The following is a 14,510-nucleotide window of genomic DNA, read 5'->3' as shown; positions in this document are numbered from 1 at the left end:
ATTCTTATTTTATGCATGCTAGCCTTAGAAAAGAAATCATACCTTTGAAAGCTTCAAAGATACTGTTTTTAAGAGGGCCTAAAATTACAACAATTGATGACTATAATTAGTTATATTGCAATATTGTATTTTCAAAATTGCTGCCCAGTTTTCTTTTGTCAATTTTTGCTCACAGCCACTAAATAAACTTGGCTCAAGCAATTCAGTATCTTTCCTGACCCTTGTAAAGTCTTGATTTCTTTACTTACCTAGTTTAGCTAGTACTTATGGTGATCATTTACTTGAAAAATACCGAACTGTGTAAAGTGTAAAACCCATGCTGCTTAATACAGCACTTACACAGAGATGAGTAGGATGTTGTCCTCTGTTCTCAGATACTTTAAAAAATAGTCTCATTGAAGGAAATTAGTTTCTAGTAACTGTTACCCAGACACTCAGTCATTCACAGTGAACATTGCTGGATTCATTGGACAGAAAAGCTTTCCGTTTCACTGTTAATCACAAAGAAAGTCTAACTATTCTTTCTACTGTATTTTGCAAACTTAAAACTAATAAACACGCACTGTCTGTGACATAAATGAAGGAACCAAGAAAGGAACTAAGTCATCTCTTTAGAAATATGCTAAAATATGGTTAAAATGCTTAACCACACGGGTTATAAACCCAGCCATCTGAAGGGACCGGTCAAGTCACACTGATGAGGGAAGAAGGCGATTCAGTGCTGTGAGCATTAGTGAGGACCGTGACCTCCCAAAGTGTGTCTGCCTTGTCTAAAGACCTTCAAATAAAAATCCTGCATGGGTGAAGGAAAGCATGTCTCCAGGCCACAGCTGCCAATTTGGAAATGCACTGTGATTCCTTAATATTATTTGGGCCATCACAAAAATATTTGAGTAAAAAGATTTAAAATTAAATGCAAATAAATATGACCAATTTAAGGATGATCACACCATAGTTGGTGCTTTTGTTCTCGGGGCATAGAGAATATTAAACCAGGGATGCTAGGGTCCTAGGAAGGCCCAGAAGATATTCTGTATTCAGGCAGAAGAGCTGTGGCAGGGGCAGGAACTAGCAAGAGTAGAACTAGCTGGCTCTCCCTTCCTCAAGACAGGATCTCATTTCTGGCCTTGAACTTGCTATGTAGTTAGAGTTGACCTTCAACTGATTTCCTGCTCTACCTCCCAAGTATCAGGATTGTAAGTATATGCCACTGTGTCTGGCTTCCCCATTACTGAAATATATTATATCCACTTTCCACCCTGCTCCAGGGTTAGGTAGCCCTAGATTCCAGGAGTTAATACTTGTTAGAAATCTTTGATTGTGAGACATGTTTTCAGTGAAAAAATTCTCTTACTTCCTGAGAAACATGTGGAACAGTAGTAGAAAAGTCCAGAAAGGAGGTGCAACTCTAGCCATCCTGATATCAGAGGGACTTATGTGAAGGTTTAAGGAATCATTGTAAAATAGTTGAGCCTTTAACACCAATAAGACAGATTGTTACAGAGATGGTTAAATTTTCTTCCTTGCTATGAAATACCTGGCTGTGGTTCTGAAGTCATAAAGTCTGTACACCCAAAGGGTGAGTGTCTGTGGGCCCATGTCTCAGTGTAGGACCATGAGCCTGGCCCTCTGTACTGCCACACTGTGCTGAAGTCACCCAAGGCTGCCATACTTGCTGCAGGAGGTCAGGCTCCTTTGTTTAGTGAAGACTGAAGTGACAGCCTTTTGTTGAGAATTGTCCCCTTACCTGACACTCAGTGCCTGTGCTGCATGCTAAGTGCTCTGCACTGGGCTTCATCCACAGCCCCTGTTTTGTTGCTCGGTTGTTTCATTTGAGACAGGGTCTTGGTAAGTCGCAGGGACTAGCCCTGACCACCAAGTTCTTCTGCCTCCACCTTTCTTGCCATGATTACTAGCGTGAACAACCCACTATACCTGGAAGAGATTTTTTTTTTTTTAATAAGAGAAATGGTGTTTGTGAAAAAAGGGACCCCGTTCTGCTTGTTTGGTGGAGGGTTAATAGCGATAGGTGTTGGTACCTTGGAATGGGAAAACCTGGCTAAGGTTTCTGAAGTAGTTCATTGGTCTGGGTAACTGTGTAATTATTCATGACAGTCGTGGAACAGATGCCTTTCTTTGGTTGATTGTGAGGTTCACCACAGTGTTGAAAGAACTGGTAAGGCTTGGGTTTGGGGGTTGGAGAGGGATGACTAGTTTGAAGAAGCAAAAGTTCATTAAACAGTGTTCACTATGTACTGCTAAGTTGATATATGGTTTAAGTGCAGTCACTGTGGCTGCTCTGTGGGGCCCATTTTTGGTTTCCAGAGAGAGAGAGATTGTTTGCAGAAGATATAAAGGTTTTCTGCTCCAAGGCACACATTCCCAGCTTGGCATATGGCCAGCATTCATTTGATACCACCAGACAGCTTGTACGTGCTGAATGTGTTCTAGTCAGGTAGAGCCGAGGTAAAAATATCTGCTGGGTAAGGGACCATGAAGTCAGTGAACACCTCTCCCAGCTCCATGCTCAGGAAAGCCTAGGTGCTGATTGTTCTATAAGGCCCCAAGTTACATGCCAGTAATCAAAGTGTCCTTATCTGGTCTTGACCAGCTCATTCTTTATGTTCTTAGGGGCTCTGCTGGTTTCTTTGGAAGGTTTGCTTTATTACCCTTCCAAATGCCTTCTTGATGTTTGAAAAGCTCGAGGATGGCAAGCATCTTAGATACCTACATCAGATGTATTTTAAGTTCATTAAATGACTCATACTTTATAAAAGTATGGCCTTCTGTTTTTATTTTTCTTATAACAGCGATGGTTATAATCATTGTTCTTTGTAGGTTTTCTGCCACATGACTGTAAGAAGATCCCAGTACCTAAAAGTGACTCTGTACTTGAAGGTTAAAGGTTTTTCAGGAGTTATATGGCTTTGTGACTTGCTAAGAGTTTCTATAACTCCCCCTTTACTCCTAGAAAAGGTGAAATAGCAGGACCAGTTTGGGTCTCTATCCCCCTGCCCCCACTCTGGGCCTGTTCCTAGTCTCTTTTCTCCTTTTCCTCCTTTTGTTTTGGTCTTTTTTAAAAAAAGTAATATAAACTTGCTTCAAACTGACTTCAAAAAGTAAAGGGAGTCCATTGGCTTATAGGACTCTGCAAGTGTACAGTTGGACTAAGATGTTGGTGACATAACATTACTAAAGACCCTAGGTTCCTTCTATTCTATTTCTTGTTTGCTTCGCATTGTGTTAGCCTTTATTTCCACAACCACATGCTACTCTTCAGCTGCCCTTCGTATGTGAACACAGCACACTTACTCCGGTTCACACTGCGTTCCCCACCACAGGAAGAAGGCAAGCTTCGGCTCTCAGCAGGTCAGCTCACATTGCTGGGCCTCCTTCACTTTGCCTGAGGCTGGCTTCATAGGAGATACTTGGGCTGGGGAGTCGCCACCCATAGAGGTTAATCTGATAGTTCTCACTCCAGACACACGACAGAGAATGAATGGCCAGGGGGGATTTCTTCAGGAAATTTGGGTGAGCATTAGCTGGAGGGAGAACTAATGTTGGATATCAAACAGTGGATGAAAACTTAGTGTAGGTGTGTGTCGGAGTAATTATGTGGACCAGAATCTAAGGGATAGAGTTTTTATTAATTGGTTTTATGCGTGCCTTATGTTCTTGAGTGTATATGTACATCACATGTGTGTATGAGAAAGGGCTAAAGTTGTAAGGAAAAAGAAGACACTGAAAGCTCTTACAGCTTGTGCGATATTTGTGTCTTCTGCTTTAGTTAATTACTGCTTTGTATTCCTTTCTCTTTCTGGCTGCCGTAGTTACATGCTCCTGTTATAACATGAAGAGTCCATATTTCTTTCTTTTAGGTAGTTTTCTCTGTTCATATGCACACAGATTGAGTGATTGTTGTCTTGGAAAGTCTGTGCCTGGGATTTGGCATGAGGGCAGGGCCTGCACATGCTATAGGTGTGGACTGAAGCCCCAGGTGCTCTAACTAGGGAAGTCATTTAGGACAGTGGACAGAAGCTGGTGTCAGCCTGCAGATGTTTCTTTAGCTGCAAATAACAACCTGGTTGAGGCTGTTGCTTTCTGCTTTGTTCTGTGCTGCCCATCGCTGTGAGTCCCTGCGACAGAGGTGGAAAGATGGGGCACTCTATTGGGAGTATCATCTGAGACTGGGAGAATTACTATCTATCCATGAGGAAGGTTAGGGACTCTCTCTCATTTATAAAACATTTACGAAACTGCCCCACAGGGCCAGTAAGCTTGACAGGGCTTTCATTGTGATCTAAATGATTTGCTCTAAGTTGGAAAGTGGCAATTAAAATTGAGGAATTTTTAGCTTCCTAGGTTTGAGAGGATCCTGAAGACATATCATAATGAAAAGTGAAACACAAAGTGTTTGCTTTAACTGAACGATTACAGTTAATTTCTTGTAAAGACACACAGAAGCACACATTAATTTAAAACAAGCTCACACTGTTGTTTCTTGTAGTACAGCCAGGAAAAACAGTAACAAGCTGTCTCCTTCAAAATCACATCCCTGGATGATATTCGAGCAACCTGGAAGATTCAATACGTCCCCAGGAAAAACATTTGGAGTGAAGCTGCAGTAACATTTCTAGTTTGCTTTCTGCCCTTGCAGGGCTGCCACTAGGTCTGAGCAGCAAGGACTGGGCAGTGTGTGACATCAGCAGCCAGGTGCAAGGCAGCAGCACTTGTCCCAGAGCTTCAGCTGGTCTGTGCTGGGAAAAAACAAAACAAAACAAAACAAAGAAACCAACCTTCTTTCCATGTTGAGAATTTGTTAATCATTTTGTACCCTGGTGTTTTTGTTTGACATTGAATTTAGTACTAATATTAATTCATATTTTCTTTGAAAAACAGGTATAAAATGATGGTTTTAATCTTGACCAGATCTCATACTTAAAAGATATACTTTAAAGAAATTACCTTAAAATTGTGTGGGCAAAGGTAAGACCTGTAGACGAAAGGGTCTAGTTACCGTGCAGTCTGCTACTGCAAGGCGCTTGTATCATGTTCAGGAACATTAGAGTGTTAGAACTGTGTTCTTCCATTTGCTGTCACAGCATGTTTGCGTTCTGTTGGTTAGGATGCTGATAAGGCTCTTTTCCTTGGAGGACATACTTGCCTTTTCATTTCTGTCCCATTTGAGTGCTTCTGAGAGGAAGGAAGGATGGATCAAGAGATACTCCCTGAAATGTCTTTACTCTGTAGCCTTTACCCTGGTTTCTTTCCGCTTACCATCAATTCTGAAGAAAGAAATACAACTTAGAAGTGAGCTAACTGTGTGATCCTGGAGACCCTGTTAAACTGGGAGTTGAGTGCGGAGTGGAGCTGAGTCCTCCCTTTCTTTTTTCTTTCTTTTTTCTTTCTTTTTTTTTTTTTTAAGATTTATTTATTGATTGATTATATGTAAGTAAATTGTAGTTGTCTTCAGACACACCAGAAGAGGGCATCAGATCTCATTACAGATGGTCGTGAGCCACCATGTGGTTGCTGGGAATTGAACTCAAGACCTCTGGAAGAGCAGTTGGTGCTCTTAACCGCTGAGCCTTCTCTCCAGCCCCCTCTCCCTTTCTTTTAAGAGCAGTAGAAAGAGAGTCTGTCCAGAAACTTCTGATGGGCAAGAACAGACATTATGGGTTTTAAATTTTCTAAGTGTAGCCACAGCTACAATTTTGGTGTACTTTCTCATTTTTTTAGACTTAAGGCTTGCTTGCCTACTGAAGAAATTAAGCCTGTGTTCCAGCATTAATGATTCTGATATCCTAGGCTTAAAAGCTTGATGAGAGAGAAGCTCTATCATTTCGTGATAGGTATTTGAAGGTACTCTAGGACCCTCCTGGTACTTGGAGGTTTTTGTTAACCAGGTAGCTTCGTAGACCTGATAGGAGACTGAATTTCAAGTTCAGACTTAAGCGTCTTCTTTTTGTGTTCTCTCTTTTATGAGACTAGTTAGTACTATCAGAAAAATACTTGGAAAAATTACTTTCATTATTAAGATATTTGTATAGTTTTCCTTAGACATTGCCTTCGACTTCCAGCATACTTAACTAATTCCCATTCCCAGTTGACGTGAGAGTCAAGGTCATATTACACTAGCAGCCTGGTGACTGTGCTGGCTACTAGTTTACTGTAAGACCAGGGAACAGATTGGTGGGTGCAATCCTACTAGTCATTTAAAAATTCCTTCTAGGGTCTGGAGAGATGACTCAGTGGGTAAGAGCAGTTGTTGCTCTTGCAAAGAACCCAGGCTCTGTTGCCAGCATCCACATGGTGGCTCTCAACCAGCTGTAGTTCCAGATGCAGGGAATCCAGTGTGTGCTTCTGACCAGCACAAGCATCAGACACCCCCATGGTGCAGTACATATATGCAAACAAACCAACTGTACACAAAAAATAATAAAATGAATAAGATCCCTTTTAGAAAAAGCTTCAGACACAGACTTGGTGGGTGGGTGGGGGGTTGGTTGTTGGGTGAGAAGCAGATCAGAACCTTGGAGAGCTCTGGCCGTGCAGGTTTTGAATGCCCATGGTGCTTCCTTCTCACACTGGCCAGTGGCCACTGAACACAGCCCTGAGCCACCTCCTTCTCCCAGCACACACTCCACTTGAATGCAGCCATCCTTCTTAGGTTGGTGTTCAAACTCAACTTTGCTACATTTCTAAGACTACTTTTACTATTCCATATCAATCTCTCAAATGACTTCTAATTGGTGTACTTAACTATTTATTTGCATCTTAGATATTTGCCTATTTTTCTAATTAGCTCCACCTGGTTTTGAAGGAATATAACAACTTCACACATCACAGTAACAGCCTTGAACCTCAGGTTCAATAAGCCTTGCCTATGAGAGCTATTAGAATATGTGAAAATAAAGCCACGGGGCCATTGGAACTACTGCCCTGTTTCATTTCTTGCCTTGCCAATATTTGCCACTCTGAGTGTGCTACAAGAACGTAGTGAGATTTTAAGAGATTCATTTTGTTCTCAGTACTTGAATCTTCTCAAGGATAAAGGCCCCACATTTTAGCTGTCCGCTAACACTGTTGCCATCACAGGGTGTGATCACAGTGTTGAGGTCTGCTTTTGTTTGTTTGCTAGCCACATGACTATGTAAATATTTCGAGAATTGTTATGTGAACAGGGAACAGACTTGCTGTATATAAACCTAAATTTGTCATCCACACCATACTCAGGTTATGTTAGCTTTAAAAGACAGGAAATGGTATTTGAAGGGATTATGCAAAGATAGCTAAGGTAATTTCATTTCTTTATATTGAAGAATTCTTTATATCTTAAGACATAACAGAGGGCTTCATTGTTGATGTGGTCCTGTTACAAATAAGCCAAGAGCAGGGATATTTTTGTTACCATTCATATGTCCCCCAGCTGACATTTAAGCCATTTCTGCTTGTTCAGTTTCTGTTCTGTTAGAAATGTCACTGCTCATTTCCTGAGGCCACTGTGACCACTGGATGCCACCAGAGTGGACAGCACTAATACTCCCAAAGTGCTCTGTGAGCCTTGGAATTGGAACAGAGACAAGTTCAATGGTAGTGTGAGATTATACATATGATGGTTAAAGGATATGATTTTTTCCCTCCAGAACCTTCTAAGTTTCAGTTGTTTACCTTCTTTTTTTTTTTTTTTTTTTTTTTTTCGGAGCTGAGGACCGAACCCAGGGCCTTGCGGTTGCTAGGCAAGCGCTCTACCACTGAGCCAAATCCTCAACCCCTAGTTTCAGTTGTTTAAAGAGATAACTGAAGTCTGATGTCATAAACTGCTAATGGAAATAGACTGGGCTCCTGAAGGTTGAGATAGAAAGTGCTTTGTTATGTGGTATCCAGTTCCCAGGACCACACACAGACAAATATTGAAATGCAGTATGGGAACTATCCTATCCTGTTTTGTAAAACTTCTATTTTTTCCATTATGGCATGTGGTAAATGCATTTATACTTAAACATATACACATATACACAAACATTTTAGAGAATATGGAAATCAAGTTTCAAAAACCTACAAAATGTCTTTCAATTGTAGAAATCAGGTGATACCTTTTTTTTCTAGTAAGTTTCTTGTGCATGGATGGTTTTTGTGGTGTATTACACTCCCATGTGTTAATGTACCCATTAAATAATACCCTCAGTATTACTAGTTCTTTGGCTAATTTAAGATATAAGTATTATTGCTCATAATTTGGCTCAACTTTCTTGTGTGGCTGCTGTAGGAGGCGATGACACATAGGGCACATGATACGAATGTCACATGGGAGTAAGAAACAACTTGTGGAGGTGTACTTCTGTCCTCAGAAAACGCTACACTAATTAGTCCTTTTAGATCCTGGTCTAGGGCTAGCCTCGCCCTGAGAACAGGAAGTGCAGGATGGCAAAGTCCTGGATCTGCAGGGTCTCTCTGTGGAGGAGGGCACATGATCCTTAATGCTGGCAAGGAGACTTGCTGTCATTCTGCAGGTTTTAAAGTCACACTTCTTTGATTACTAACAAGGCTTCATATTTTCATGCTGTTCCTGGTCCCTTTGATGCCCCTTTATGTTAGAATGTTAGGCAGGATTTTGTTTTAAGTTTTTAGGTGATTTTAGTTTTTCTTATTATATTTCTAACTCATTCTATACATTATCCTCTTAGTGACAAATTTTATCTTAAAATTATTTTTGTAGAAGAGCGATTTGTCTGGGATGTCGTTCCCCTCGGTGGTGATTCCAAATCTCCTCTGTTTATCTCCCTATCTAATCTTCCCCAAGCCACGACTAGTGGCAGTTGTTCGTAGCTCTTCCCACTCCTGACGTCCATTCAGGTGGCTTCAGTCTGAGGAACACTGAGCTGCCTGTGAGCCAGGCCTCTCCGGCTGCTCTGATCATTACCTTAATTACAGAGGAGCCCCTTCTGAGGGCGGCAGCGATGTGAGTGGAGTGGGTTAGGAAGAAAGAGACGTGTGCATTCAACAGGAATGCCCCTCATGCCAGGCAGGGACAGGGGATCACCATTCCCGTGAAATGGGCTGTGCGTCTAGTTCACTAATATTTCAGTCAACTAAACTAGGGGCAGAGGGCAGTATTACATTTATACAGTCTTACTCTGCACCCCACTAGCTAAATAGTCTTGATTCCCCCCATCCCGTATCTGAGGTATTTTAGTGAAGACAATTTAAATTTCTCTTCCAAACTGTTAGTTAGTTCTTTGGTTATTTTCAGTAACTGTAATTGATCATTTTCTTCAGTTGTATTTTTTATTATTCACTTTCCGATCCATTTTAGATTTCTGCTTTTGTTAGTATATTAAATGACCTTTGCTTCTGGCTTGTGGCCATCTTCATTTCAGATGTCTTTTGTTCATTACAAAAATAAGGCAGAGCAGAACTTTATGGGTAGAAACTCAGCTATATTTTGCTTTTTATAGTGAGTCCTGAAAATGTATGCTGCTGCTGCCTCCATCCCTGGATGAAAGTTTGGACATTCTTCTTTATTTATGGCTCACGAGGATTAGGAAGCCCAGTGTCCTGTATGCTAGACACTGTTTTTAAAATATGTCTTAGTCTTTAGTAGACTTACTCTTAAGGAGCCTTAAGACTAAAGTTTATACAATGTGTGTGTGTGTGTGTGTGTGTGTGTGTGTGTGTGTGTGTGTGTGTGTGTAAAACCTTTTATATTTTCTATGTTCTTCCCTTCTGGATAAAGTGATTTAAACACATGTTGCCTTACAAAAGCAGTCATATAGTCATAAGAGACAAATCTTTAGTTAGTTTATTATGTCCATATGGGTGTGGTTTTCAGCTAAGTCAAGGTCAGAGGCATTTCCAGGTATTGGGAGGCTGTGTTTTAATAGGAAGGAGGTGTTGGTTGGCATGTCTATACTGTGAATTTAACAATTAGGTTGAATAGTTTGAAATTAATTTCAATTATTCAAGAGATGTTTGTCTGATAATATGTTTTCGTGATTTTTTTTTTTCTTATTGTGTGGACTTGATGTGTTCCAAACTCTGAATAAAAATGGTAAGATTAAGAAATGGAAATTGAGGTGACTAAAGCTTTTTCCTTTTGCTCTAGTACTCTAGGCAGCCTGGGAAGGCATACTCAACTAAGAGGTACAAAGTCATTCTCTTTCCTATTTGTCAGTGTGACTGACCTCTGAAGGAAACACCTAGCAGACTGTGTAATGGCCATTTTCAGTTCTGGCCTGTGTTTGTACATCCTGTTAATGTTTTGAATGAGTTTTTGAATAGGTCAAAGAATCTTGGGCTGTTAAGGCCAAGAACTTTGCCATGAATGACTCTGTTCTAGCCAAATCACTTTATGTCACCATGCCTACTTTATTGTGTGATGGCAGAGCATTTGTTCTTTCTCTTTTTGCGAATATTTGCTTGGTCCTGTTCTTCCTATCAGTGAAGGAATGCCTTGTTTCTTCCCCACCATCATCTAATCCCTGTCAGACAATGCAGAAGAGCACAGTACCATTGTCCTGGGTGTCTAGGATATCAGTGCCAATAGATGCCATCGAGCCAAGAATCTTTAGCTGCTTGACAATTTGTATAAAATGATGTGGTGTTTGTAGTAATCTGTGTACACCATCTATAATATAAACACTGCCTAAATGGTTCTAGTCTATTGTCTAGAGAATAACAGACAAGGAAAGATATCAGTCCAGTACAAACACATTTTTTTCCCTAAATGATTTTAATCTGTAGTTGTTGAAGCTTTGAATGGACACTAAGGGCATCAGCCTCCTTGTAATGAATGCCTTCTTTTGTTTTGTTTTTTTCATTTTCTTCAGGTAGGGGCAGTGCTTAGGTTGTCCTTAAAGGAAGGTAGTATAGTGTGATGGCTCTAAGTGGGCCTGCAAGATCCCTGGGGACCTTTCAGGGATCTGTGATGGCTGAGTCTTTTCAGGACCACATGAAGATGCTATCTGTCCTCCTTTTATTGTGCTGTTTTCACTTATTCTGAAGAAGCGCTGGTGGGCACTAGTGATACATAATCAAGGAAGGACATGGCTCCAGATGTGCTGTAGTCCTGTCGTCAGTGTAGCGCTCACTGCTGTGCAGTGGCTGATGTATAACAGGAACAGTTCAGTTAGCACACAGGGAGGAAGAGTGAGCAGACAGACACGAGCCTGACTACTAGACACTTGCTAGGTCTTCCCTTAGTCCTTCCTTTCCCCCTCTGAATCATGCATTCCCTAGATGTGTTTTCCCCTGTACCTTCTCCATTCTTATTCTTTCCAGTGTTGGTCCAGTCTATTCTGCTTGTATTTCTGGGTGATGCTGTTGTTTGCAGAGTATTTATTTATACCTAGTGTTACAGATGTTGATAGTCTGCAACGTGGAATTCAATTACTTTTGTATAGAATGCTGAATCTAGGTGCTGCCTGTTAAACAACCAAAGGTTATAAAAGAATAAAAAACAAATCCCGTGTTCCAGGTCAAAACCAGTCTTCCTGGTGATTTTGAGTTTTCACTTTGGCAATCCCTGCGTCCCTGCAGGTACTAGCGGCCCTGCCTCTGTGCACAGCTTGTCAGGAGCAGTCTTGCTCTCGGGCTCTTGTTGCTCCCTTCGTCTGCTCTGATGTGCAGTTGTATGAGGGGTTTGTATGAGGCTCTGTTTCACTGACCTTGTTTATGGCTCTGCAGAACCTTGCCTCCTGGAACCCTTCGAACCCCGAGTGCCTGCTGCTTGTGGTGAAGGAGCTGGTGCAGCAGTACCACCAGTTTCAGTGCGGCCGCCTCCGTGAGAGCTCACGCCTCATGTTTGAGTACCAGACGCTCCTGGAAGAGCCTCAGTATGGAGAGAACATGGAAATTTATGCTGGGAAGAAAAACAACTGGGTGAGTGTTGAGAGCTAGGGGAGTTACTTCATCTGGGATGAAATTAAAGTGATAAGAGCCTTGGGATATCCATGCAGAGTGAGGTCACTTCTGTACACACAGATGGCTTAGGTGACCTGTGCACATTCTCATAATGTAGAGGTTGAAGAGGACTAATGGTGAGCACGCTGATTTGTAAAGAACACCACAGGAGAAATGTGCAGAGTTAGGTTCATCCCTGGCTCCTGTGCTCCGAAGTCAGGGAACTTGCCTGAGCACTGCCCGTGCTCCTCAGCTCCAAGCGGGCCCTGATGCAGGTGCGGCTGGCAGGCCATGGATAGATGCCGGCATGGCCCCCTTCACTTACAGAGCGACTTCCAGTACCCCAGTCAGGTAAGAGGGTCAGCCGCCCTGGCAGCAGCTGGTTGTCTGGAGCCCTCATGCTCCCCCAGCTCTTCTCTTAAAGGCAAGGCCTTGTTATGCAGCTCAGAGTAGTCTAGGAGTTGCTACACGGCCCAGGTTGGCCTCAGACTCAGGATCCTTCCGTCCCTCTTTCCCGAGTGCTGCGGTTACAAGGACTCCCACCACATGTAGCCATAGCTGCTTCTTACAGTTCTTTTGCATTGTGTGATCGTTTCTGAAATATGAAGTAGATTTTAGCCCTCCTCTGTCCAGAAACTTCATATACCCTTCCTTCCCCACCCCACATGTCAGCTCAGCCGCAATCTCAAGTGGTATCATGAGCTCTGATGTTGCACCACTGTCCATCCTTCGGGCTCCGCTTACTTCCTCTTCTGCTTTGTTGCACTAGGCTTAGCTGTGCTGGCACCTCTCCTGGAATGCAGACACAGCAGGCACACTCCTGTCCAGGGCACTGTGCACACGTTTCTGAGCTTGCTGTTTTTCTCCCAGGAATGGTGAGCACCATTCCAACTTCAAATCTCAGCTAATGTATTTTCAATAATATCCTGGTCCAATTTTAAAAATTTTTTGAGATATGTTTTACATAACTTTACCTGTTTTGCTTGTCTGAGTTTATGCTTTTCAGTTAATTGGCATGATCACCACCATGTTCTACAATGGTTCTGTCACCCTCCAGTAAGGTTGTTCATATTCACCATTAGTCTTTTTTTCTTCATGTAGCCTGTGTGACCTCTAACTTTCTTTTGATTCCTGTAGATTTTCTTTCTGTACACTGCATGTGGTTACAACACATCCCTAATGGTTAGTGACTGGGTGCTTTCACTTAGCAGAATGTATTTCAGACCTTCATGTGTACTTCGTTTCTTTTAATGGCTGAGTAATATTCCACTGGACAGACATGTCACATCTTGTTTTTCTAGTCACTAATTCAAGACATTTTAGTTGTTTTTACCTTTGACTTTTATGAATAGTGCTGTTGTGAACATACATATATAATCCTTTATTATCCTTATTCTTAAATTCATGTGTTAGTGTGTAAGGCATTCACTCCAGCACTCAGTATCTCCACATAATACTGTTCACTGTCATAGGCTTTGTTTGTTAGGCATCTGGATAGAGCTACACCTTGGCCCCTCCTAGTCTGTGCGTGCGTTCTGGCCAGTGCTTAATCTCCCCATCACTCTACTGGAAAGGGCGTCATTGTAAGCCCTTGTGTGGCTGATGACAAGATGCAGTTTTCTGTAGGCTGCTGATCCCAGGCCCTCAGCTTGTGCTAGCTGTACCCCAAAGCAGCCTTCAGCTCCTCTTTAGGGCCTTTCCATACGGTGCCTCTTCAGCTGACAGTTGGCCTTAACTACAGCAAACCAGCAGGAGAGGTGGAGAGAGAGTGTGCACAGCAAAGCATTCTTCCAGCATACTCTTGTCGAGATGATGCTGTCAGTTATCATTGCCAGTTAGATCCGGCCACATACAAGGGAGACCTCCAGTACACGAAAGTGTAAATGCCAGGATGGTCGTGTACCACACTTGGGAAGCCTGCCATATGTGATGCTCCTTGATTTTTCCTGTGAAAGGTCAAAGTTCAGGGCAGCCATTGCTCTACTGCACACCTTGAGAGGTGTGTGCTGCATTATCAGTGTTTGCTGAATGGCGGAGCGAGTAAACTCTAGTGACATAGAACTACTTTAGGCGTTCTTCTCTGGTGAACTCTCTTAGACCCCACCAAGCCGGTCCTATGCTCAAAATGGAGTTTCTAACATGGAGTTTCTAACATATTTAAGGGATGTGATTTCTAAAGTCTAAAGATAAGCAATATACTTTAAAACCTTTCAACAAGTCTTATTGTTAGCACATGCTTAAGAGTTCAAGGTCTTTTCTTTTACTTGTGTGTGTGTGTGTGTGTGTGTGTGTGTGTGTGTGTGTGTGTGTCCATGCCGTGATATTCTTGTGGCAGGCAGAAGACAGCTTGTGGGAGCTTATTGTTCCTTTCTAGCATGTGGGATTTGAAGAACTCAGGTCATAAGGTTTGGCAGAAGATGCCTTTACCCACTTAATTATCCTTAATTATTTTTCCAGTCCTTTCAAGTTTTTAAAAAGAAACTTAACACTTATTTATTTATGACAATTCTTTTTCTTTTAAGATCTATTTTATTTTTATGTATATGAATACACTGTAGCTGTCTTCAGACACACCACAAGAGGGCATTGGATCCCATTACAGATGGTTG

At 41.9% G+C, this 14,510-nt stretch overlaps 1 protein-coding gene across 11 annotated transcripts in view; it reads left to right on the top strand.

Moving 5' to 3' along the window:
- The window catches only part of Babam2 (BRISC and BRCA1 A complex member 2), a 450,578-nt gene that overhangs the window by 193,083 nt on the left and 242,985 nt on the right, over positions 1–14,510 (top strand). For all 11 annotated transcript variants that reach the window (XM_087553697.1, XM_087553689.1, XM_087553690.1 and 8 more), the window contains one exon: positions 11,686–11,880. In XM_087553697.1, the coding sequence (XP_087409823.1) occupies positions 11,800–11,880 (81 nt within the window). In that variant the 5' untranslated portion in view covers positions 11,686–11,799. The remainder of the gene's footprint in view (positions 1–11,685; positions 11,881–14,510) is intronic.

The sequence above is a fragment of the Rattus norvegicus genome, chromosome 6, assembly GCF_021556685.1.
Source record: "Rattus norvegicus strain SHRSP/BbbUtx chromosome 6, alternate assembly SHRSP_T2T, whole genome shotgun sequence".
Classification (NCBI taxonomy): Eukaryota; Metazoa; Chordata; class Mammalia; order Rodentia; family Muridae; genus Rattus; species Rattus norvegicus.
This window is presented reverse-complemented; position numbering and strand designations above follow the sequence as displayed.